Raw genomic sequence first — 25197 nt, 5'->3', positions numbered from 1 at the left:
ACTAAAAGCTGTTATGTTTTCCACACTTCAAGTTCTCAATTAGGTTCTAATATTCTAGTCTATGAAACCTGCATGACATTGTTATGTTTTCAGATGCCAGATTCTAAATTAGGCTGTTATATTTCCAGTGCTCAGATCCTACATTGGGCAGTTATGTTTTAAGCCTTCAGATTTTAAATTAGGATCTTATGTTTCAGTGTTTAGATCCTAAATTTTATTGTCATGCCTTCAGTTTTTACATTCTAAATAAGGCTGTTATTTTCCCAGTCTTCAGATCCTAGTTTGGACTATTATTTTGTCAGTCTTTAGATCCTGAATTTGGCACTTGTCAGACCTCGGGTCATAAATTATTGTTATGTTTCCTGATTATAAGTACCAAATTTCTCTCTCATATTTTCAATTAATTTTTCAGTCTTAAATTACAATTTTTCAGACTTTAGGTCATGAGTTGGACATTATAATCTCAATGAATTTGGTTTGATTCATTCTGGTCCGTCACTCTAACAATATTATAAAAGATAAAACAACACCGTCCAGTGTAACTGTTGAAGATTTTACTACTTCAATTCTTCATGCCTTTACATGTTTCTGTCCCTATAGACCATCATCAGAGGGACATCGATACTCTTTGGAAACCACTATTACAATGGGTGTTCTGAATGTTAGAATATATACATATACAATATTTGTAATGTAAATAAAAATTTAAACCTATATAACAAAAGTTTTAAAAACTTTAGTATACCAAGACAACCACTGTAGTTGTGAAAAAAAAATTATGGATTTTGTATATATTGTGCATTAAAAAAATTGTATGTGTATATATTTTAACATTCAGAACACCCATTGTAATAGTGGCTCCCAAAGAGTATCGATGTCCCTCTGATGATGGTATCTAGGGACCGACACATGTAAGGGTGTTAAGAATTGAAGTAGTAAAAACTTCAACAGTCACACTGAATGGAGTTGTTTTATCTTTTATAATATACTTTCAATCTTTACAATCAAAATTAGAACCTTATGTTTTCAGCCCTTAGATCCTAACCTGAATTTAAAATTTAAAATTCAGCTCTAGAATTTGTACTCTCTCTTACCTAATACTACACACAAAACCTGTGATGAGGAACAATCAATGAAATGTACCACTGATAACTAAACCAGAATAGCACATAAGCACTGTGTAAACATGAACAGTATATAGGGTCTGCTGTTTATGGTAGGTGGTATAAAACTTAGTTACAAGACTATATCTACGAATTAATGAAATTGGAAAATGAAAATATAATCTGCCTAAATTAACACTGCAATTATGGGTGAAAATTAAACAGATACATCAGTGCTAGACAACTCAATTTTATAAAAATATATGTTACTTTTATAGAGATAGAAGTTGTGTAGGAACAATCTGAAATATTATTGTGATAAATGAGAGCTTGGTGTTTGTATGAAAGCCTGATTACAAATCAAATATCACATCATTCTCAAAGAGAAATGGTGAAATAGTGAAATTCATAATCATTTTTCTTTTGATTTAGTGATGTGATCTTCCCGTCACGGCAGCCCGGGTCTGCTCAAGTGGGATTTGTGGTGGACAAAGTGATACTGGGGCAGGTTTTCTCTGAGTACTTCGGTTTCCCCTGCCAATCTTCATTCCAGCAATTCCTCCACAATCACCCTCACCTGTCATCTGGGGCTGGTACAATAGGCCAGAAGTGGCTGAAGTACAAGGGACTTAGTCCCACCCCACTAGCAATAAAAAAAATAGTGATGTGATGCTTAGCCATCTGAGGATTTGAGGTATCTGCACCTAGTTTACAAGTTCAGTTATTTCATTTAGCTAATAATCTAAGACCATATACATTCTACTTCATTATCTGTGTTCTACCATGCTGATTTGGAAGGCCGTCAAACATATCAGTACACCAACATAAAATTCAAATATAGCTACTTTCATGACTCACACATGACTCCAAGCTCAACACTCTCTCCTCTAATTACTTTAGATTTTCTTTCTTAATCCAAATGGAAAATGATATAAAATGAAACAATAAAAAATAATTACTTTTGGTATTAAATACATTGGTCTTACAGTCTGATTTGTTTATGGCTTTCTCTGACATTAAGAAGGTAAAACCCCTTTGTTTTGAAAACTAACCAAGACACGATGTGTGTGTCCCCCAATACTGAACAGAGAAAGCTATACAATTTAAGAAAAAACACTTTATGAAGAATCTCACTAAGGAGCAAAAGAAAATAAACTGAAGACTCTACAACCCCTTCCCTTAGCAATGGCACAAATGTAAAGGCAGCCTGAGGTCATGTACAGAACTACTTGTTTCCAGAATGAAAACTGTTGTAAATTAACTCTAAACCAAATCCAAATACTTTTGTTACAAAGAATGTGAAGAAAACTATACTTGTACAAGTTGGCTGTTGAGTAACCCCAACCCACTCTGATGTGAAAAGGTGCACCCTTAAAAATTACAATGAAACTATACTTATGTCCATAAAAAGTGATCACAACTTTATGTTTATGAAACTGAAGGATTATCTGTGGAAACTTTAGCCAGAGATAAAAACTGTTTATTTCAAAGTCTTGGTACACCACTGGAAAATGAAGTCCAGTACAATGTATTAAGAGAAAAAGTTGTACACTACATGTATAATGACTAGGAAGGTAGTTAGTTGTCTTGAAGAAGGATGCAGCAGTTCCTACGAAACGTTGGTACTTATCTACCAAACTATACGGCCTCACATCCCAATAGACCATAATCTTGATAAAGTTCAATTTAATCTTCATATAGAGTATGAGCTGATCTCAGAACTACACCTGTATTCCATTCCCTACTCAGCAACCATATATCAAATCATGAAGAGTAAAACTACTAATTTTACCTAAAGTTCAAGAAAATACTAATTCTGAGAAATTAAATCTTTAAGATGGCTCTTATGTACTCAGCCACTTCCATTTTTTGTATATTTGGAGGGTGGGGGAGGTGGTGGTAATACATCTATCAACTCCATCTATGCAATTTTTCCCTTCCTTTAGAATTCTGATAACAACCTCAATGACTAAGTTTATGTGAAGTCAAAATTATCTTTGTGGTCTTAAGAGAACATCAGACTCTACACTGAGTAGCTAATGAATACTGAGATTGAAATGAATATATGACAAAGAAATGGAACAAAAATTTTTCTAAGCAATTCATGTTAATGAAAGTATATTACACCTCTGTTGTCTGTCTGTAAGTTAATCCTTTCCTGCAGGAAGGGGGGAATAATAAATTTCATTACAGTGATCCAAGTTGTTGAACGATTAAATGTAAAACAAATGTTTGGAATAAATATAAGAAAAGGTGGTGTAATTGGTGAATGTTCTACATTTGATAATTTTCACTCAGTGGAAGGTGTGGTCCAGCTGGGTCCACTCGGCACAGGGGGGCCACTGATTGGCCTATTGTACCTGCCCCAGGTGATTATGATGATGGAAAATTTGGTGGAATGAAGATTGGCAGGGGAAACCGAAGTACTCAGAGAAAACCTGCCCCAGCGCCACTTTGTCCACCACAAATCCCACTTGACCAGACTCAGGATTGAACCTGGGCCACAGCGGTGGGAAGCCAGCGACTAACTGCTTGAGCTATGGCATGGTCTTACATTTGCTAAACTAAAAGTCGCTTTTTTGTAAGTTTGAAAATCTCTGAGATTAGGACACTGAATATATCATATATAATTAAATAGGTAACTGGAAAACAGATAATATATATGCACATATGTGTATATCAAAATAAATTTATATAAAAGTATATATTCTACATAAAGGAACATTGTTCCCGTAAATAATTGTGCACCATGCTATGGTGTATGAGAAATGGAGATATAGATTCTCAACCTTGGTTCTAGATGGAGGTAGGCTGTCAGGTTCATGCTTGGATCACTTTATTTCCCACAAAGAAACAGCATCACAGGCTGGATAAAGTGTTGTGTAGAGCCCAGAGCTAGTCTGGATATGGTGGCAAAGAGAAAAATCTTCCCATGCCAGGAATTGAACCCTGTTCATTCAGCCCATAATTATGTTACTGACATGTTACCTTCTGTGAGAATTCCTTAAATGCTGTTACTGAAAATTTAAATAACAGTGTCACACAACTGCCTGTGCATTTAAAGATGCTGCTGAATAAATTCCTTATGATAATATATAATAACAGAGAGAAGAGGGCCGTTCCTGTCTGAGAGAAGAATAGGAAACATGATGACAACTCCAGTCTGTAAGTTACTTTGGATGCTTCATCCAAAATGTTGTATATCTAACTCTATCTAATACAGAAAACATCAAAACAGTTGGAGATGATTTTAGAAGCTGATATTTTAGGACTTTCAAGTAACTAATTCATAAGGAACTCGTTAAGAGGATTAATATACTATGCATTAACTTTATCTGCACAACTGAACTATCACCAATATTTTCTAGTAATTTGTTTAGACACTTTGTTCTAATACAGACACATCAATTAAATCTAAGCCTGTTCTACATTTCATATCACAGTAGTGTTAAAGCTCTTAACTGGTGGGGATGAGGCAATGGGAACTTGCACTACAGGTAGGCATTCCTTTTATTAGTAATGCTCATGGGTATAATATATATTTAAGACAGAAAAAGAAATCAGTATCTTGAGTAGTTTCTGAGTTCATATTGTGATGTGACACCTGAAAGCTGGAATATGACCATCTGCTAGGCAAAACTTCACCAAGCACTTTCGCATGGCAATGCAGAATATACCTTTGCTGGACAATGGTTTGGTAAACACACATTCCCATGGCAACAGATACTCAGTTTACAACAGATAGGAACAAATGAGTCACTACCAAGGAACAAGTTGCTGAACTCATGATTCCTGCGAAAACCGACAGGATAACGGAGGAACTGTTCAACGTGGTGTCTTCTATGTGGGCTGCCTGGCAGTTATAAAAGGAGTAGTAGTGAGAAAGTGTAAAGATCCAGAATTTGAGAGATTAGAAAGATTCCTCACAGAGATTTTGTCAAACAAACGTCATTAAGAAGGAGTTCAATGTGTAAGCTGTCATAATTGACTTCAATTGTAATAGAAACATCCAATAAATCCAATCATCAAATCTAGAACTCATTATTATTCATCATGCTAACCCCTTATATGTGACAACTTGGTGTCAGTAACTAGCAGATGGTCATATTCCAGCTTTCAGGAATCACATCACAATATATTAGCACTGCAACACTCATTACATACTATTTTTAAGATTTTTTTGCAAAGGAAAAAAAGAAGAAGAGATGAATTCCAGTGAGTACACATTTTTCAAATATGTCCTTCGCAGATATCTAGTCTCCCACAGTCCTGATAATTTAGTGCAGATACAAATAGATTTATTGCCCTCTTCTATTTTATCCAATGTGCCAGAGTCTTGCTACACAGCAGAAAACAAAAAGTTTCCAACATAATGTAACATATGAAACAAACCTAGTCTGGAAAAGAGGAATCTATTATTTGATTCATGTTTTATAAAATATATAATTATTGTAGATATTTTAAAAGAGATACATATCTAAATGAGGTCATGTTTCAATTGCTGTAAAATGAGCTAATATTGAGAAGAGTGATAAAATTTCAATTTCAGTTTCATGTGAAGTAGGAGTTAAATTTAACTAATAATAGGTAAAGTAAAAGGTGAATTTATCCCTGTACTCAATTATTTAGTTAAGCACTATGCCAAGAAATGACAGGGGGGAGTGGAGATGTAGCCTCACCATTTTTGACCTCAGCAGTAAATAGGAAAAAGTGATCAGCTTCACATCCTGCCACTTTAACCCTGTCCCTGGATAACAATAAGACAGGAGGCTGGGTGAGCTTCAGAGCTTCAGGATGTTAAACACAAGTGAAAAATTCTTGCCCCTGGTAGGAATCGAACCCAGGTCATCCACCCCATAGCCAATCACTACACTAACTTAGGTATCTTGGCTCCAAAATTGATAAGCACATACTGAAATTAAATTTCTCTGAGTTATCTGCAACTGCTCCCTGAGATATGTAATATCCCTGGCCAGACAGCACTTCATCACTTCCTCTGTTTCTAAATCAGGAGCTTCATTTCTGTCTTGACACTTGGCTGGTTATAGAGTAGGGAAGATAATTTTAATTTTCTTTCTCAATTTTCTGTGTGTTTTTAAAAGGTGATTCTGATTATATGTTGCTCTACAACACAGAGATGTAAGACTGAAGCTTGGTTGAAGACATATGTGCCAAATAGCACAGACAGACCATAAATGATATCCATGCGGTTATTCAGAGGAGAACCATGAAATTAAAGTGGGAACATGCTTGTTAATTCATAAAATTAAAACCTACATAAGAAAAATCATTGGATTTTTCAGTTTCGGCAATATTTATGAGAAAATTATCTTTTTTGTTTCATAAAATTTTATATTAGGAATGTCTAGGATGTGAAGTCCCATCTAGTATCTGAGTGGGTTAGCTTACTACTACATCCAGCTACACACATCTGATATCTAGTACTCATGTAATTTAATATCTAGAAGAAAACCAGGCAACCAACATGTTATTTCTAATTAACAATTATAAAAATAGCAAAACTGCATGTCCACCAGGCCACCTCCTAGCTTGATATACAAGCAATACTGAGAGTGTGTTATAGGTTTAGACTTTAATAATGGGCTTCACCTTGCATCCATATGCGATCAGTTTCAACACGCATTCTATGAAGAAGAACAGGGTGAAGAGCGAGTTCATGATATGGAGGATATCGGCTAGCAGTGGTGGGGCATCGTGGTACTAGACAAACAGAACACGCACAAGTTAGCAATTCTACTACTTGTCATGTGTGTGTGTATTTTATTATGCATAGAATCAGGAGTTTATACTCTTTTCTTTGTATCTTCATTATGAACACTTTACAATAAGAAATGAGCAGTCTTAAATTCTGATTAATATAAAATCAACAAAAGTTTTTATAACAAGTCCTTTTTACTTAATCCATGATGGATTCTTATTTATTTTTAGGCTTTGTACCTGAATTTAAAGAGAAAACACTGCATCTGTCACCCCTTTCTGTCTCTTGAGTAAATTATCCGGGTTGCCTTCCAAGCCTGCAGTTGAATGTTATGCAAAAACTAAAGAATTTGTTTGTAAAATTTAAAATATTAATCTGTTAGTATCCATGGATCAGTAGAAAAATAGTTTCTCTCAAACTGAATGACAATATTTCTATGATTATAAAGTGATATTAGATCCACAAAATTTTGCCTCATGGTCAAAATCATGCAAAAATATCAACAAACACGAAATACACGTTAATACTTCTGTGTTGTGTTCTAAAACTCACTCCACAGTGATACCATTTTACTAATTTATAGTGATAATAATTACAAACAAGATGTTCGCTTACATAACAAGTGAACTTATTTGGGAGGAGAAGAATATTTTTCAAAGGCTCTGTTCAAGTGGCAGAGGCAGAAGTACTATAATAATAATTTTTGCTGCAATAAAGACATCAAACTGCATATATGTTGTCAATCCTCTCTGCTGTTCCTCCCACAGCATTACTGCATTGTTTTCTTTTTCATATTTATTTATCTTATTTAACATACAATCAACAACTAAAGAGCGTCAAATGTATGGAAGATAATGAATTGGAATGGATGTGGAAGGAAGCAGCTGTAGCCTAGTTTAAGGTGTATTCCAGTGTTTAACAGGAGGGTCTAAGAAAACTATGAAGAACCACAGTCAAGACGGATGTGTTTTGTTACAGATTTGAACTGGGAACTTAACGTATACAAGTCAAAAGACATCATCACTTGGGCCAGCTTGCTTGGTCTGTATTGTTTGCTGCATACTGCATTCATAGTATTAGCCTGCTTGTGACTTTCAACTCAAAATATCTTGCCTTCCAAACTCTAGTTCATTATAACTGTAATTTACAATGTTAAATATATACATATATGCATTCTAATTTACATACATTCCTTTACTATTGTTTATATTATGTATTCTGGTTCTATTCTTATGTCTTGACTTAGTTCTTTATACTATTTATTTATTTAATATGACTTTTCCACATCCTAAAGTATTGGTTTTTATGGAAATTATAGATGAGTAATGAAAATAAAAAAAGAGCTTGTACTGACGCCTGAAACCTTTGAGAGTTCTATTATAAGATGTGTTGGTTCTGCGTTGTTTTTGTAAACCAGGGAATTTTTTGTTGTATATATAGCTGATATGTTCTTTTTTCTTTTAAATTTGTTTTATTATATGAATGCCTTGACTTGTCACCCATTTTATACTGTGGATGAATTTTTTGTATATACTAGTCGGTAAGATTAATTGTATTCTGGTTCTATTCTTATGTCTTGACTTAGTTCTTTATACTATTTATTTATTTAATATGACTTTTCCACATCCTAAAGTATTGGTTTTTATGGAAATTATAGATGAGTAATGAAAATAAAAAAAGAGCTTGTACTGACGCCTGAAACCTTTGAGAGTTCTATACCGGGGGAGTTTTGTTGTATGAGTATATATGGCTGATATGTTCTTTTTTCTTTTAAATTTGTTTTATTATATGAATGCCTTGACTTGTCACCCATTTTATACTGTGGATGAATTTTTTGTATATACTAGTCGGTAAGATTAATTGTATTCTGGTTCTATTCTTATGTCTTGACTTAGTTCTTTGTACTACTTGTTTATCTATTATGACTTTTCCACGTCCTAAAGTATTGGATTTTATGGAAATAATGGATGAGTAATGAAATGAAAAAAGAGCTTGTACTGATGCCTGAAACCTTTGAGAGTTCTATACCGGGGGAGTTTTGTTGTATGAGTATATATGGCTGATATGTTCTTTTATTATTTGTTTTATATTATGAATGCCTTAACTTGTTCCTGTTGGAATGGAATGTTTGTTTTTTGATCTGTGACTCATTCTATATCCAATGGTTGTTTCCCAGCCTGTATCTGGATCTATTTTTGAATTTGAAATAAATTGAATTGAATGTCTAACTTTTGCCTTTAAATTAATGACAAATTTTTTGAGCGACAAACAACACACAAGAAATGCTTTCCTTCCATAAAATAAGGATATCAATGTAATATGTTAACCTGCTAACAAAGGTGAAATACAGTTCTTGTCAGGTATCAAAAATTAATGCTACTAAATATGTATGTAAAAACTGTTTCACCGTTTTCACAGCAGTTGTAGCACAAGGTCATATTTTATGTCTGCTTTTCTTCATTAAGGAAGGAAGAAACAGGCTCATGGGATCACCATGATTTCTGTGAGTGTGTGTATGTTTCCTATTTTAACTTTTGAATCAATTTTCATGACACTTGATATTAATGTTATGCCAATGAAGGCCACTCCTACATTATACTACTTAATTTCTTAGATTGAGTAATAATAAAATGGCAGATTCGCAAACTTCTGAGGTAGGAGTGCCCATTGTGCCACTTAATTTCAGATCTTGAAACTATGTATGATGATAGGTCTTTTAAAATGATGCAATTTTTACTGAGACAAATGCTCTGTAGAGTGTAAAGTAACACCACAGCATCAATGCAAAAATATCCTTTTACTCTCAGTATGAGAGTGGTAACTAATGAACTAACAGATTTAGGTATGTGAAACTCAGTATGTAGATAGATTATAAATATATCCAAATATCACATATTTATATTGTTTGTACATTAAGAAATATAAATTTGGAGATATATCTGAAAATCTAACAGATATTATCTGTACAGAACCAGTATGTTGGTCACAAAAATAAAAACAATAACAAGGGTAAGAGGAAAGCAGACTTTTAGTTATGCTAGAGATTCCTATTGTATTCCCACTGCAAATATTGCTTCATTACACAGAGATATGCTGTAAATTATGTTCTCTGTGTGCATGGGTCTAACCCTTCGCATATAGAAGTCTGGGGCAAATGGACCAGACAGAAAAATTCTAAACACAAATTTATTTATTATTATGGAAGTACATCTTAATTTATAAACAGTTGTCTCTGTCAGTTAAATCAACCATTTTCCATTTGATTTTATTGTAAACTGATTCTATATGCGTTTTAACAATTCTACATAAATTACAGAGGTTTTGTAGCATGAAATAGAATGACAGGACAATTATTACTCTTTCAGTTGCATAAATTATACAGTACAGAATGGGATCAGAAAATGACCATGAAAGGTAAGTAGGCAAGGATTTGAAAGGTACTGGTTGTAGTATTTTCCTGTAGACTAACAATTATGAAAACCTCAGTCAAGATAGCCAGTAACCCAGTCAAAACTTAGAGAAGGTACGAGATCTCATTCACTAGCATATTACCACTATAACATCCTGCTCAGTATGAACAACGAAATGGAGGGATGCATTAGAAATTATTGTACCTGTCACTTGCTAGCTATCACTGCTGAAGGCAATTAGTGAAAGCATAAGAAATATAAATCAAGACAACTTTACTTTCCTTCAAAAGAGGTTGGAATCTGAAGTAGATAATAGTAAGTTGATTTTTCTTAGGTTACAATTCACTTAATATAGCACTTATTTTGTGTGGTATTTTATGATGCTGTCTGTAGCAAAAGTATACAGCATGAAGTGATAAGATGATTGACAAATTGAATAGAATCTGGAAGGAAGTGGCCATGGTCTAATTGAAATACTATCCTGGCATTTGCCAGAAGGAAGCGAGGAAAAGCATGAATAGTCTAAGTTAGGATTGTCAGTGTCCTAGATGAGATTTGAACTGACCTCAGTAATACAAGTCTAGAGCACTGTCATGAGATCAATCTATTTGGTATGAGCACAATTCCTAACATATATTCCCCTACTACACTAACTATTACTGCCACAAGAATAATGTGATGATATTACCAGACCTCAAGTGAACATTAAATTCAATGTTCCATTCTCTCCTAAAAAATTAAGATATAGACTGTAAAGTACAATGCTGGAAGGATATATTTACAGCCATAAAGTTAACTGTTATTCATGCTGAATTTAAAAGAACAGTACAACACCTCTGCCACTTTAGTAGTAACTGACCTTGAGATGTACATCTTGCATGAGGAAGACATTACTCTTAATTGGGTAAGTGGAAACATTTCTTATTAAAGAGACTTTTGTTAGCCTTCAGGTGATTAGGCTCCTGATTCTGTGCAATCTGGTGTATTTAATTAGTTATGACAGCATGAAAGACATTCCAGTCCCAAATGGAGTATGTTCTTCTTCTGGAGAAAACTGAAGGCCTTCTTTATTTCAGAACACACTCAATGTAGCAATAAGCATCAAAGTATTAAAAACCTCATAAAATGTGTGTTTTCGGTATTTAATATTTTAATTAAAAGCAATTTTTCTGCAAAAATACACAAAAAAATCAATACTACTATATTAAATGTGAAGAAGCAGAATTTTGAAATTTGAGTATTGCAAGAAAATAAAAGAAGTCCTTCAAAAACTGCATGAAAAACTAACTTCTGGCAATTGGCATAATAGTAATAAATTCAGTAAACTACAAAGCAGGCATTTGAAAGTGAAGGGCTACATTCACACTGGTCCAGTTCATTGTCTGCAAATGTAGCCGCACAGCACAGCCAACTACCAGGAACCTAAAAAAACAACTTAAACAACTCCCATAAATCAAACTAAATATCATTACATTACAATGAAACATTCCCATAGATGGGCAGGCGGTCTCCATTGTGGAATAACACTGTGTCTACTGAATGACTACGGAATCCAATTCAACACTACAGGACCGAGCCACCATGGGTTCGGCAAGACCGACTCGACATATTAAATGCAATTCATTCTAGTTATTTTATTCCAACCTGTAAAGAAAAGATTTAAAATCTTATACACAGCCAAAAAATTAAAAGCATATACTTGTGCACATAACCAGACTAGTCATCAGAGGAAGCACAAGAAAGTCTGTCTCTAAAACACAAGTGGTTCACTTTAGCAATACATCATCTTAGTTCAGTGGGATACAACATGCATTAAGGTCAAGACAACATTCCCATCTCATTTCAATAAGTCCCATTCAAAGTCACATTAAAACATTTGGCACTGATGCCCAAGTTTTGATTCGCATACCATGGCAATAAGAGTACCACATTCAAATATATAATTAATTTCCATGATTCATTAAGGGCTGCAGATTCTTTAGAGAAATTTAGTATCCAAGACACTACATTCACAGCCCTTAAGATAAGACACTAATTACAGCAATAACTGTGGCATCATGTTTGTGAAATAGTCTGGTTACAACAATGGAAAATGCATCATATCATTTTGAACAGCCAGTTCATGCAAAAAGACAATATGCCAACGTGTTAACAAACCATGCTACTGTCATGTTACTAGCACAATGAGCATGCACAGGCAAATCCAACATTCAACATTGTCATAGTCATGGAGCAATATCCATTCTCATGCTGAACACCTAATGCTACATGCTCTCTCATTGGCTGAAGGAAACAAGGACCAAACAGCATGGCTAATAAACAGAAAGTCTGGAAGGATAAAAGGAAGGAGGGACATATCAACTTCTTCTTAATCAATGCTGTTGAGTCTGAGTTCTAACTTCAAAGTTCACTGATCCTTGATGTAGTTTACCTTTTAATGTGACCAACGTGTCAACATCAATTTGGATCATGTACATTTTAACAGTGTAAATTGTTGTCTCAGAAGTATGTTCAAAGTGAAGAATTGTAGAAGTAAGAGAAGTGCCCTACATGTTAACAATCAATGGCCCTATCATACTGCTAACAGATTATTATAAACCTAATATAATGTGTCATGGTAGTCAATGGCTACATCTTGAATGGAATACTACATGCTAATTCCATTCATTTTAGCTGTGCTTTTTCAATAACTTCAAACTTCATCTAGTCAATTCTCCTGGATATAAAAACTGTACAAATTTCAATCACAAAAGTATAAAGACCATTATGGTGTAGTGAATTTCAGGTTAATGCTTAATATTCTTGAAGTTTCATGACAGCAGTAATAAAACACTTCATTCTATGTTACTTAATTAATCAGAGATGAAATTGAAAAAGCCAGCATTCCCTCCTTATGGCAAAATGGGAGCTGACGTTACTCATCATATTTCATTATAAGAATTAGTTTTCATGTCACTGAACACACAAGCCTGACAAAGAAACACTTAGCAGAATGTATAAAACAATGTACTGGTAATCAAGTTTAGCCTCTTGATTAGTAATAATTTATTTATTTTGACTGCAGATTTATTATTCTTAGGGAAAACACTACTTGACATATGAAAGACTACGTGCCTATATTTCAGTTTGCTGTATTGCAGAACACCAGATATATCAACATGAGTTTTCTTCCTTTATTCTGAGATTACATTTAATTCATGCATTTGTCCTAAAATTATGCAGTGCAAGCTTCTATCTCATCTCACTTAAGAAGGTCTGTCATAGTATTTGTAAGTACATCTTAAATTGGCAATTTCAGTGCACTATTCAAATAACTGAATAATTGCACATTTAGCCTTACTATTACTAGCAACAAGAGTTGCAGCATTTATAAACCTTCACAATCAAAGGACATTTTTAGAGTATAATACCATATCTTCCATCATGAAAGCAGAAAGATTTCAAGACACAACTCAACACTGTATTGAGGATAAGAAGAGCATTTTTTCTGCAGTGTGATACTATGTAGTCAAGTTGAAGTTTATCAGCATTAAAGAGGAATATACTGCCTTCATTTTCTAGATCAAAGCATAAGCTGAGTGAGCAAATAAGCAGCTAGTAGTAAGACAGTTCTGCTTGGTGCTTGCTTGGTTTCCTGTTTGATGGTGAAGACAGAGAAAGTACATTCCTCTGAATCATTAGCAAACTTGTATCCTACTATATGGCATCACATTCTAGGTGATAATTATCTTCATAGTCATCATCATTAGAACTTCAAATGTTATATGGTGAGGATATTTGCTTAGTCAGGTCCCATTTTATACCACTGAGATTGTTTGAATGTTTTCATTTTTAATATACAAATACAAAAGTGTTGTGTCGCTGTTGTAGATGTTGTTGATGGTTTAAGGTTAGGGTGTTTCTTACCCGCACTCCGAACGCCACAATCTTGAGAATACACTCAATGGTAAACATGCTGGTGAAGCCGATGTTCATGTAGCCAAGAGTTTCCTTGTACACAGTGCTTTGCTTGTCATACTAGAACAAATAGTAAAAAGAACCAAGAAAAAAACACAAATGAAAATAAATAAAAACGAGGATTACACGGCACAGTGACGAGGAAAGAACTCACCAGACACAACTGACAAAAAGATAACTTACACCAGGTGGTTATAGAATGGGAATTATTCACAGAAGATTTTGTGTTGATACAGAGAGATTGCTTATTTGAATGTATATTTAGTTTAAATTTCAATATTGACTATTCTGAAGAAAAAAAGTTAAATTTACTTGAACTACATAGAAATGCTCAAGTACTGACTCTTCACTTTCAATGAGAAAGTGTGATTGCCATCTACTTTTGACTTCTGTGTCTGTAAGCTGTGTGCACTTTGTGTGAGTGGATGCAACTTGAACTTCTTGCTGGTTGGCAGAGTGTATTCAGTTTCCATCATCAAATTTGCGTTACGAAATAAATAACTGACACGGTAATACCATCTGTGGAAACTGCACATCATTTATATTGTAATGCTGCTAATTGTGGAGTGTTAACTGGTAAATGATTGTGAATAATAAATTCAAAAATATTTGGATGGCACTGTCATAGACTTGCCTTCAAAGACTAAGAAAAACCAGAGCAACTACTTTGAAACCAAATGTCCAAGCCAGGATCTCACAAAAATAGCACAAGTGCTAGCTGCTTCAGAGCAACATTCAGTTAGAAATGCATTCATATAGCAGGATTAACACTTTACTCTCTATAGATAGCTTATCATAATGAAAACTGTCATTTAATGAACTGTGTAATGTTCACACTTCTGAAATCTCTACCAAATGTTCAAGGAAGGTATTAGACTGAGATGTATGTTGAACGAATTTTGTCTCTTGAATATGGTCACAGTCAGATGCAGCACTTGCTGCTAATAGTGAAAAATATGTTTACACCTCTGTAACCATTAGACAGATAGACTACTTGTGTGTGACTATTTAGGCTTTAACTTCAGGAGGCTATGCAAGTCTCTGTAATTTAGTCATTAAATATTACTTGAATGTTGTCTACAGGGTTTCATATTTATGGCACGTTTTACCATCCTTTCAATGCTTAACAACTTGGGGTCTTGTCTCAAATGTAGGTCATAGTAGCAGCAAAGTGTTATGGTAAACAATATCAAGGGAGACTCATTTCCAATTTCAAACTGATAATGTAATTTAAAATATCCTGCATAGATGGGTGCTCTTGAAACTATGGACAAAATACATGTTCACTATAAGGTAATGAGAATTCTATTATGCCTACACAAGCTTTTAAAATCTCTGAATGTCATGGCATGCATCCTAAANCGTCGGTTAACACCACATATACACGGTGCCAAATCCCAGAAGACTGCTTTCTTCATCTTAAATACCATTCATTTAACTTAAATTACTTGTACTCTGCCAAGTCTAGCTCACCTTGATTACAATTATCTCATATTCAAACATAAAATTAACAGAAACATCAATTATAGCAATCTGCCTGCATCAAGTAATGGTTAACAAGGATGGAGAATTATCATACAGAAGAGAGCATTTACCAGAAGCTTCCACCACATCTGCAATATCAAGACAAAAACACCAAAAACACACACATACATTTAAACCACAGCATATAGTACCACAGAAATGACAATAGCCCTTAAGTTTGAATCCAAGAATCTGAATCAAATGCAAAATATAAGGCATATACTATATAATTATCATTCCAAAATAATATAAAACGTTGTGCTACAACCCCTTCAGTTACATTTACAAAATAAAAGATGACAGTAATGTTAGTCAAATAAAATAAAGTGTTCATTCTAACTTATGGTTTTAGATTTCAAGATTTTCAGCTTGGAAATATCACACACTGACATTTCAGATACTGTCACAGAATTCATTGTCTGTAATAGCATTTGAAATCTTAATCTGAATTCTGTGATGATGGTTTGATCTTTCAGACTGGTATTTTGGACAGTGTCATCAAATTTTCTTCAAACCATAATCAGTGACAAGATAAAGCAAAGAAGCTTATTTTTTGTGTCCCTTGGTGAAACTAGATCCAGGTTTTAAGACTAGCTCTGGCAGGGGCCCGAAAGAGTAGAATTCCTTACTTTACCTTCTCATTTGCTGAATGAATTAGAACCAGTTTTGGAAATGCTATGGCTTGGAAAACTGTTATGATGAGCAACATCCCAAAATTAGACAAAAGTAAAACATCTGAAATACTATTATGCAAAGCATCAGAGGCCCAAATTGTGGATTCTTATCACAGTGAAGAAAGTTACTACCAACAGTGAAATCATAGTATTCACAAGATACCCATATACCTGGTAACATTAATATGTTCCCATTTTGTCTTCAAATCCTTGTTGTTACTACTATTATAACTCATATGTCATTTCATAATATTAAGAAGCCTTGTTTTATAACATTGGTTCTTCTATTTAAGAAATTATATCCACAAAACTCAAGGTAAATATATGTAATGACAATGCAAAGAAAGAAAAGTCAGTGTGTCTGGATGAAGGATCTAACAGAAGCAGACATCAAATATTTATTCAAAATGATTATTTTGTCTTAAAATAGAGTTCTACATTTCCTGTCATCTTTCATTTCATTTGGGACTGCATGTAATTATGTACTTGCATGACTTTCTATTTGATAACAATGACTGGTATTCAGATTTCAGGGTTCAGACTACAAAGATTATATGAATACATTCATGTAAATGCTCTCTAGTTTCTTATTTTAGCTTATAGCAGTGCTGAAAGGCAAGCTGGATGCACATTGTCTAGGAAAAGCTAGAGAGTTTTCTATAAAAATTTTGAGGACTACATGGAGGTGATTGTTCAGATTGTTGTCTTATGAGATGTGACATCATGTAGACTTATAAGAAGATGCCAATTTCAGCACTGAAGATGGAGGCTGCATGTTTCTCCAAAATATTGGTATCCATCTATAAGACTACACAGTCACACAGGAGTGAACAGAACTCATATATTATCCATTACCTGCATGAAAAGAAATCATTCTTTTCAACATGTATTACAGTTCAAGATGATTAAAGGTTTCAACTGTTCTCTTGGACATACTTTTAGGAATTTACAACTGGCTGTACATCTGGTAAGATGTTATAAACCTACAATTACCAAATCTGGGTCTAGCTCAAAGCCATATCAAATACTGATAACTCTGACTATAAAAGCCCAAACTGTAAGCAAAATATTCATCTAAGCAGGCCATTACGTTTCCTGTAGCAAAATCTGAACAGGATATCTAAAGAATTTGTAACTTTAAATGCATGTTAATCAACCTTAAACAGGACACATACAAAACAACAAATAACAGATTCAGTTCTGCATCAAACCATGTTATGTGTCATACATACATCATTAATAAATAAATTGGCAGCTCATGTTGTTTGCACAGTTATGCAATCTTGAGGAAACTTCAGCAATATTATTTGTGCCTGCTTTCGTGACACTCTAAAATTACTGATCCCTTAAAAATCTTAAACTTTTAACTAATGGTTTTTCTGAACATAACAGTCTCATGGCTTGTAAAAGCATGCAGTATGGAGACAGCCAAACATTTTGGAGGAACATGTCACCTTCTTCTTCAGGGTTGAAGAGTAAGCCAAAACCGCTTCTGCAGGTTTTTTGCTTGGCTTACTCTTCAATATGGAAAATAGAGGTGACATGTTCATTTGAAATGCCATGCTCTCTCCAAATCACATGGAATTACTACTCAAAAAACTGTAGTCTTCATAGCCACCACTATGTGAACCTCAAATCCAATAAAATGACTTTCTTTTTCATATTAATCACTGCCTTGATTTTGTATATTAGATACAACATGCTTAATTCATTAAGAATTTTAGACTATATCACTTGCCATGAGGCCCTTCCTTTCAGTTTCCTTTGTTCTATTTTCTTTATTAATCCAATGAATATTCTGTAATTTTTTAGCGCCTTTACATGTTGAACCATAAATTTCCTAATTAAAGGACAACTTGAATTAACTGATATGCTGGTTCTGCATGCCAGTAAATTAAAACTATTTCAGATGCTGTTGCAACAGGAATCAATGTGAATGGAAGACAAATAAAGTATTTAAGTTCTTTCTCAGCTTTATCATAATGGTTTTCATTTTCTACTTCTAATCTATTTTGTGTAACTTTCTAGCTATTTCCTGGCTAGTATGACTGCATTTCAGTATGTCTGTACACAGTGACTCAATGATATATATCCAACGCATATACAAAATCTTGAATTGTATTCATGAGACTTTAACTGCATGGCAATTCTTTAAAAATGGAGCTGAAACAAAATGTTCTTGAAGTGTGACAGGAGAATTAAAAGAGTGCAACTTTTAAACTTATGGTTATACTGATGCCCTATAGAATTTATGGCAGTATAAAAGTTAAAATAATTTCCTTCAAGACTTACAATAACAAATAAAATAAAAGCAATTCGAATGCAATGCCCAAAAATAATGCCAAAAGGAGATAGAGTTCATTCTGCTTCACACAAAACTAAAACAATATATTCTGTTTAAATTTTGGCTTTCAAACATAACTAAATTAGTTGACAAATCCAGTGAATTACCATGCGTTAGCAGTCTGCAAAATCATGTTCAACTCTGTTTTCCTTCGTCATGTCCCTTCAGTTAAGGAATGGTTCGATAAAGTAAGAATAATCTAGCAGCCAAACAACACCAAGGCTCAATTTAGTTTTTTGGAACACTGAAGCTCATGAAAGGTTCTGAAGTTATATTATTGGGGGGATCTCAGGCAATAATGGCTATGAACTAAATACATGTTCCAATAACATATATTTTCCTTTTAGGATTCAAGTTTATAGTTGGTATATTTGACTGCTAGTTACAATTGAAAACATAACTAAGCAGGAATCATGGAATAAGTGAAATAAATTATCAAGTAATAAAATTAAGATTTCTCAGCAAACAGAATATAAAATATCTCTACAGGTTATGTTACATGAATATGCATAATCCTACAGAATTTATCAGGACACCAAATTCTTATGTTCCTTAACAGTTACTGTTAATCTTGAACCTGACACACAAAAACACTCCTGCACTAAACAATAAAAACAGTGTCCAACAAATCTGAATAATTACCCATTGGTTTGACTTTTTGACACAACAAAACTAAATCATTAAGATTTTATTTTGTATGAAATATTCTTTATCAAGAAAACATAAATATTTATCTTCTAGTAAGACATAACTATCTCAGTTGATAATAAACACCAGACATCTGGCATTAATTAATATTATACTGAATTTGGAACAGACATATTAAAAATATACAGAACAAAATTAAAAGGATCAAGTAAACATGATTTTCTGCTGCTCAGCATAGCAGTCAGCTTCTAGTTATTGCTGTTAACATTGAATTTGAAATTTAAATGCATATTTAGAAGACAATAGAATCATATTAATATAAAACTATCATCAAATATCATATGGTGTAAACAAGGGTCAAAGGGATTATTGGGTGCCGAGATAATTATGTTCCACTTATTCCATGGTGAAAGACAGGATTAAGAGAAAGATAGTTGACAAAATACTGAGAGAGCAGTGCTCCACAGACAGACACACATACAGGTTATACAGAAACATCCATCACTCGTGATTCTGCCTCGACATCATGCGTCTGTTGAGAAACAGGAATGCATTTCCAGAACCAAACACGTGCTGGATTGTGCGAGGTCAAGTGAATAAAAACATCAGAGACATACAGAAAGCTGTTTCTATTCAATCAGATAACAGTACTACACAGAGAATCAAAACTACTTGACAGATAATTAAAAAGTTGTGCTACATTTACCGCTAAACATCAAATTTTACTTCAGTATAATTTAAGCATTGCATTGTACATTTAGTGCAATAGAATATTTCATAGTCTAAATATTTATCAGAGATCAACCCATTTATACTATTTTGACATTAAACTGTGGTAAACATTATAAAGTTATTTGAAATAATACTGTAATTTAAGTTCCTTACTTTCTGATAGGCAAGTATTAATATTGACATAATATATACTGTTTATACATTTGAACTACATTACCAATTCTTTGCATAAAATTATGTAATACAGACAAAGATTACTTACTGTATTAAACATTTTAATTTGTGATTTGCTAAAAATTACATAAACAGAGTTTGTGTCATGTTTTCTTCTAGCATTCTACAGTACCAGACTTAATGATCTGAGAAGCTAGCTTTCACATTGTCTAGATTGAAAGCACATACCTTGAAAATGAGGGTTCGAATTTTGATTTTAGCTATGAAATAGTTATGACTGAAGAATCTATCATTCATTTATAAATAACTACATTAAACATTTTTCTATTAATTTTCCACATTTAGTAAGGAAAGATAAGCCTAGAGCATTGTCACATCCATTAGTTCAGGCCCAAGGAAATCAAATTTTGTAGCCAGAAATTTGATTGGGAATTACAGTAATTTTTTAAACTATTTGCTGAATACTAACATTATTATAAAAAGACTTGAATAATCCATTAGAATAAGATAATGCTGCTAAATCACAAATTTTATCTAAATTTCAGTTCCAAAATTACAAAAATTCTCCTTTTTACCAACAACATGATGATATTATAAAAATCATTTACCAGCTATATAAATTAATAAACATGTCATAATATACAGTTGAACACTATAGTAATCCCTATGAAATTATCGTGAAGTAGCTATACACGTATGGTGAATTGGATATTTCCTTCTTTCCCCAGCCCTGTTTAGCTCATAATTACATTCAAGTCAGACATTATCATCACAGCTGCTGCCTCAGACTCATATCAAAGTAAAATACTATTACTGGACAAAATTAAAATCTTCAACAACTTAGTAATACATTGTACTCTACATAAGAATTAAATACAGTATATTCAGATAATAATTATAATTCATTATTAAAATAACTGATGCTACTAGTAGTTCAAAAGATTTTGGTCTGGCATGATATGATGCTGTGTATTTTAGTAAATAGGTACAAATATTTTGGGGAACTTGATGCCTCCATTTTCAAAGTTTATCTTCTACCCTGAAAATGGAGACAGCAGGTTCATCTCAGACATTGGCACCTACCTACCAACTACACAATAACACATCTTAAAGGTTTAGAGCATCCTTATTTATTGCAGTAAGAACTTTAAATCTTTCTTATTAGTAGTTAACATTGATACCTTTCTTACAAGAAATTTATCCCTGTTTTTATATTCATGTCACACTGCCTGCACAGAGATTATCATTAATTTGTTATCAACAAAGTGATTAGGATTATCAGGAGTATTAATTAAAATCATAAAATTTATTTAACAGCTCTAATGAGCTCACTTTTCTACTTGAAACCTAACATATTCCAAATTTGTATACATAATTTTTCATTAGACAAAGGTGGAAAAAACTTCATGCAGCTTAGATTTTGCTAGTCTATGATCAAATGCATACTGGAAGAAGTACTGCAGAGAAATGGCAAAGAATCTTCACAATTATGTGTTGACATGAACATATATATTCTTCAGGAATAAATCAAATATTTCAATAATTAAATTTTACTGTTATACTGTAATAAATATCAATTCTACATAGAAAACAGCTTTCTGTTTGGCTGAGAAAAAACAAATATCATGCAAGTAGGGACATGAACACATCAACACACCTGATGCAGTGAACACCAGATTCACAGAATGCATGCTACACCATGAAAGCAACATATTGCCAGTTCAATAAATTATTCAAATTAGTATAGAAACAGATATAGTTTATACTAAATGTATCTTCAGATTTTAATAGCTTAATTCTGAAGAATTAAAAACAATGTTTCCACACTCAATTTGTCTGCTTTTACTTGCATAGCATAATATGATAAAATAGCTAGTATACAGCAGGAAGGTATTGCTGATGTCTGCCATGCCAGACTGAAGATTGTACAAATTTACATAATTTCCTTCACACAATGATGCTGAACAGATCTCATGTTCAGTCCTTCTTTTTTATACCGTATTATCTGTCAGTTTCATATCTATTACAGAATAGGTTAGAACTGTAAAGAGTTTATAATAATAAACGTCAACATTTTAGCATCTGGGTATAGAAAAAAGTTTAGAAATAAGTTACCCATGTGCTTACTTAATTAAGTACCATGACATGAAAATGTGTGAAGGCATAGTTCCACACATTCTTACGCTCTGTATTAGACTGATGTGAGTGGTCAGTTTCATGCCCTGAATTCTGATACCAACATTATGCCATTTGAGGCCACCCCCACTACCGACACTACGATAAAATACAAATACTTTTAGCAATGTTGTAAGTATTTCATAGTTATAAACTGTACTAACTTCAACTTCAGTGTAACCAAGTAACCAACAGTGGGCTAAATTGCATAGCACTGATAATAAATATTCAGAGAAAGTAAATGAAATTGTAAAATTATTGTAAGACGAACTGGGTCCACCAGTACAGATACAATTATGGTTTCATGATGTGTGATAATACCTGCATTCATGGATGTGCTTAATTTAATTCACTGAGAACTCTTATACAACAGTATAGGATTTTTACAACTGATCTTGTAGAATAAGACATGACAGTGGTTGCTTGAATTTAATATACTGTTGCCATTCTGTGAGAATATTGTATTTTATTGTCTAATTTAATAATGCAATATACTGTAAAAACCCAACATATAACTTCAAAACATTAAAAACAAAGAAAATGATTATTGAACTGGCAGTGCAAGAAGTTATTGAATATTTATCGTTTCCTTCAATAAAAAACTTTTTCTTTTTCATACAAACAAATAAGAAACACCCAAAGTTGTTAACCTTCTGGGTGGAAATGCATTGCCACAAGATGCATGATGACATGCTTCATGAACATTTATCTCAGCTTGAACCCATCAAACAGCCACCAATCGATCGACCAACCAATCAATCAGTCAATCAGTCCAACCAATCATCCAACAAGTCACAGAATGATGTTCAGGGCTAAATGCTCCAACATCAAAACACCAATCATCATTTCAACATCGTGATAACAAACATTTATAAGAGCATTTGCAGCCTTATCAGTCATAACAATTAAAATATAAAAACGTCCTAACAAATCTTTCACTACCTGCAAAAGAAATTTGTTTAATACAATGATCCATGGTAAACACACCTGAAATTAGTATTTAGTTCTTCAATATTATTATGTCCGTATTTGTGTGAATGACAGTATAACTGTGTTTACAATTATGTACAATTGTACATAATTGTTAAAATAATTTAATATGCAAATTTTCCATGAAGTTTCTGGGGCACAAAGAGCAGAAATATGTAGTACACTAGTTATAAACAAATAACCTGAGATCCATGAACAAGTTAAAAATGTAAATTTTGCTTAAAAAATTACATTTTATCTGTGCATAAAATAATTTTTATGCACAAGAAAATCAACTCTGATCAACTCCAATTATATATTATTGATTGCAGATATCATACAATAAATCCAAACACTGCATATATTGTTGTAAATATGTCTTCTCTGTTTAGTCTTCTGGTCCCAAATCAAGTTATCTGTTTCCTGTTGTGTATTGGTGTGATGTTGGAAATCTGGGTAGCATGCAAAATTGGTACGGAACTCATGTTTACTAATTATTTTGTGGTCAGTTAGCAATAAGCACTTTGCAAGTAACTGCATGTGTGCAAAATGAGTCCAAACCAGCAGTTTAAGCATGTGCATAAAAATAAACCTATATAATTCCAAAAGGATAATGTTAAATGATGTTACATAAACATTTAATAATTTCACTCATTTTCAGGGCAACTTTTCGAAATTTTCACAGAATAAAATACTGATAAAAAATTATATGCTACTGTTAGTTTGTAAATCCTAAAGATGAAGAGTCTGTCTATGTTCGAAATGACACCAAGCCCAAAATATCTTTTGTTAAACTACAAACAAGCATAAATTGTGAAATCAGAAGCAAAAAGCCTTACTCATACTTTTGTATATTTAAGTATAAGTACTTGTTTTAAGTACAAAGAAGCAAAGTTATGAGCCTGGTAACTCTTGAAAGACATTCAAATCACCACCCTTTTTAAAAAAAATTTAACAGCACAATTTATAAAACTGGATATTGCTTCATGGATCCCTGAAGGACATATTTCCTTTACTATGAGACATATAATCACATCCCCATCGATTTGCCCCCCCCCCCAGGTGCATTTGTAAGAAATTTTTTCTTCTTTTCTATTCAGTTTTGTAAAGTTTTTATGTTAATGAAATAGCTCAATGCATGGATGAAATAAAACCATGTTAATAATCAGTAAAAAAAGAATCAGTCCATCATAAATTTATGACAAACAACAGATTTCGCACAGAATCTTTACTCTAAATTAATTCAAGACTGTAAAGAACGTGCTTATGAACATATGAAAACTTGGCATGTATTTGGTAATAAAAGTATAGGTTGGCTTAAATACAAAACATAAAAAAATCAGCATGTATTTTGTAATACAAATACATACTATACTCAATGACTCCAACACAAAAATACTGTGTCTACAAATTCTCAACTACTTACTACCAACAACTACTGAAGTACTACATCAATAACAGATACTGGCATACCTTCATCATAAGAAGCAGCGTGTTTAACACAATGAGTATCATGATGAAATATTCAAATGGAGTTGACACAACAATTCGCCAAACCTTGTACTTGAAGCTGTTTCTTTTGCTGGGCATGTACCGTTCGAGTGGCCTGGCCCCAATTGTGAAGTCAATACAAGATTTCTACAAGAAAATTAAGAGAAAAGATGACATTAAATTATTTTCTGGTATTCTTAGACACATGTAACTTGGAAGCAATTTATTTCTTACCCAGTACCATAATGTTATTAATGTACACATAAATTTGCATTAA

At 33.1% G+C, this 25197-nt stretch overlaps 1 protein-coding gene across 2 annotated transcripts in view; it reads right to left on the bottom strand.

Annotated features, from left to right (window-relative positions):
* LOC111875626 (voltage-dependent calcium channel type A subunit alpha-1) overlaps positions 1 to 25197 on the bottom strand; it is a 500175-nt gene that overhangs the window by 90811 nt on the left and 384167 nt on the right. The window contains exons 26-28 of one of the 2 annotated variants that reach the window (XM_023872012.2): positions 24903 to 25067; positions 14139 to 14249; positions 6714 to 6824 (exon numbers count right to left, since the gene is read on the bottom strand). In XM_023872012.2, the coding sequence (XP_023727780.1) occupies positions 6714 to 6824; positions 14139 to 14249; positions 24903 to 25067 (387 nt within the window). The remainder of the gene's footprint in view (positions 1 to 6713; positions 6825 to 14138; positions 14250 to 24902; positions 25068 to 25197) is intronic. The other variant, XM_033755887.1, reaches the window with a different exon arrangement.

The sequence above is a fragment of the Cryptotermes secundus genome, unplaced genomic scaffold, assembly GCF_002891405.2.
Source record: "Cryptotermes secundus unplaced genomic scaffold, Csec_1.0 scaffold168, whole genome shotgun sequence".
Lineage (NCBI taxonomy): Eukaryota > Metazoa > Arthropoda > Insecta > Blattodea > Kalotermitidae > Cryptotermes > Cryptotermes secundus.
This window is presented reverse-complemented; position numbering and strand designations above follow the sequence as displayed.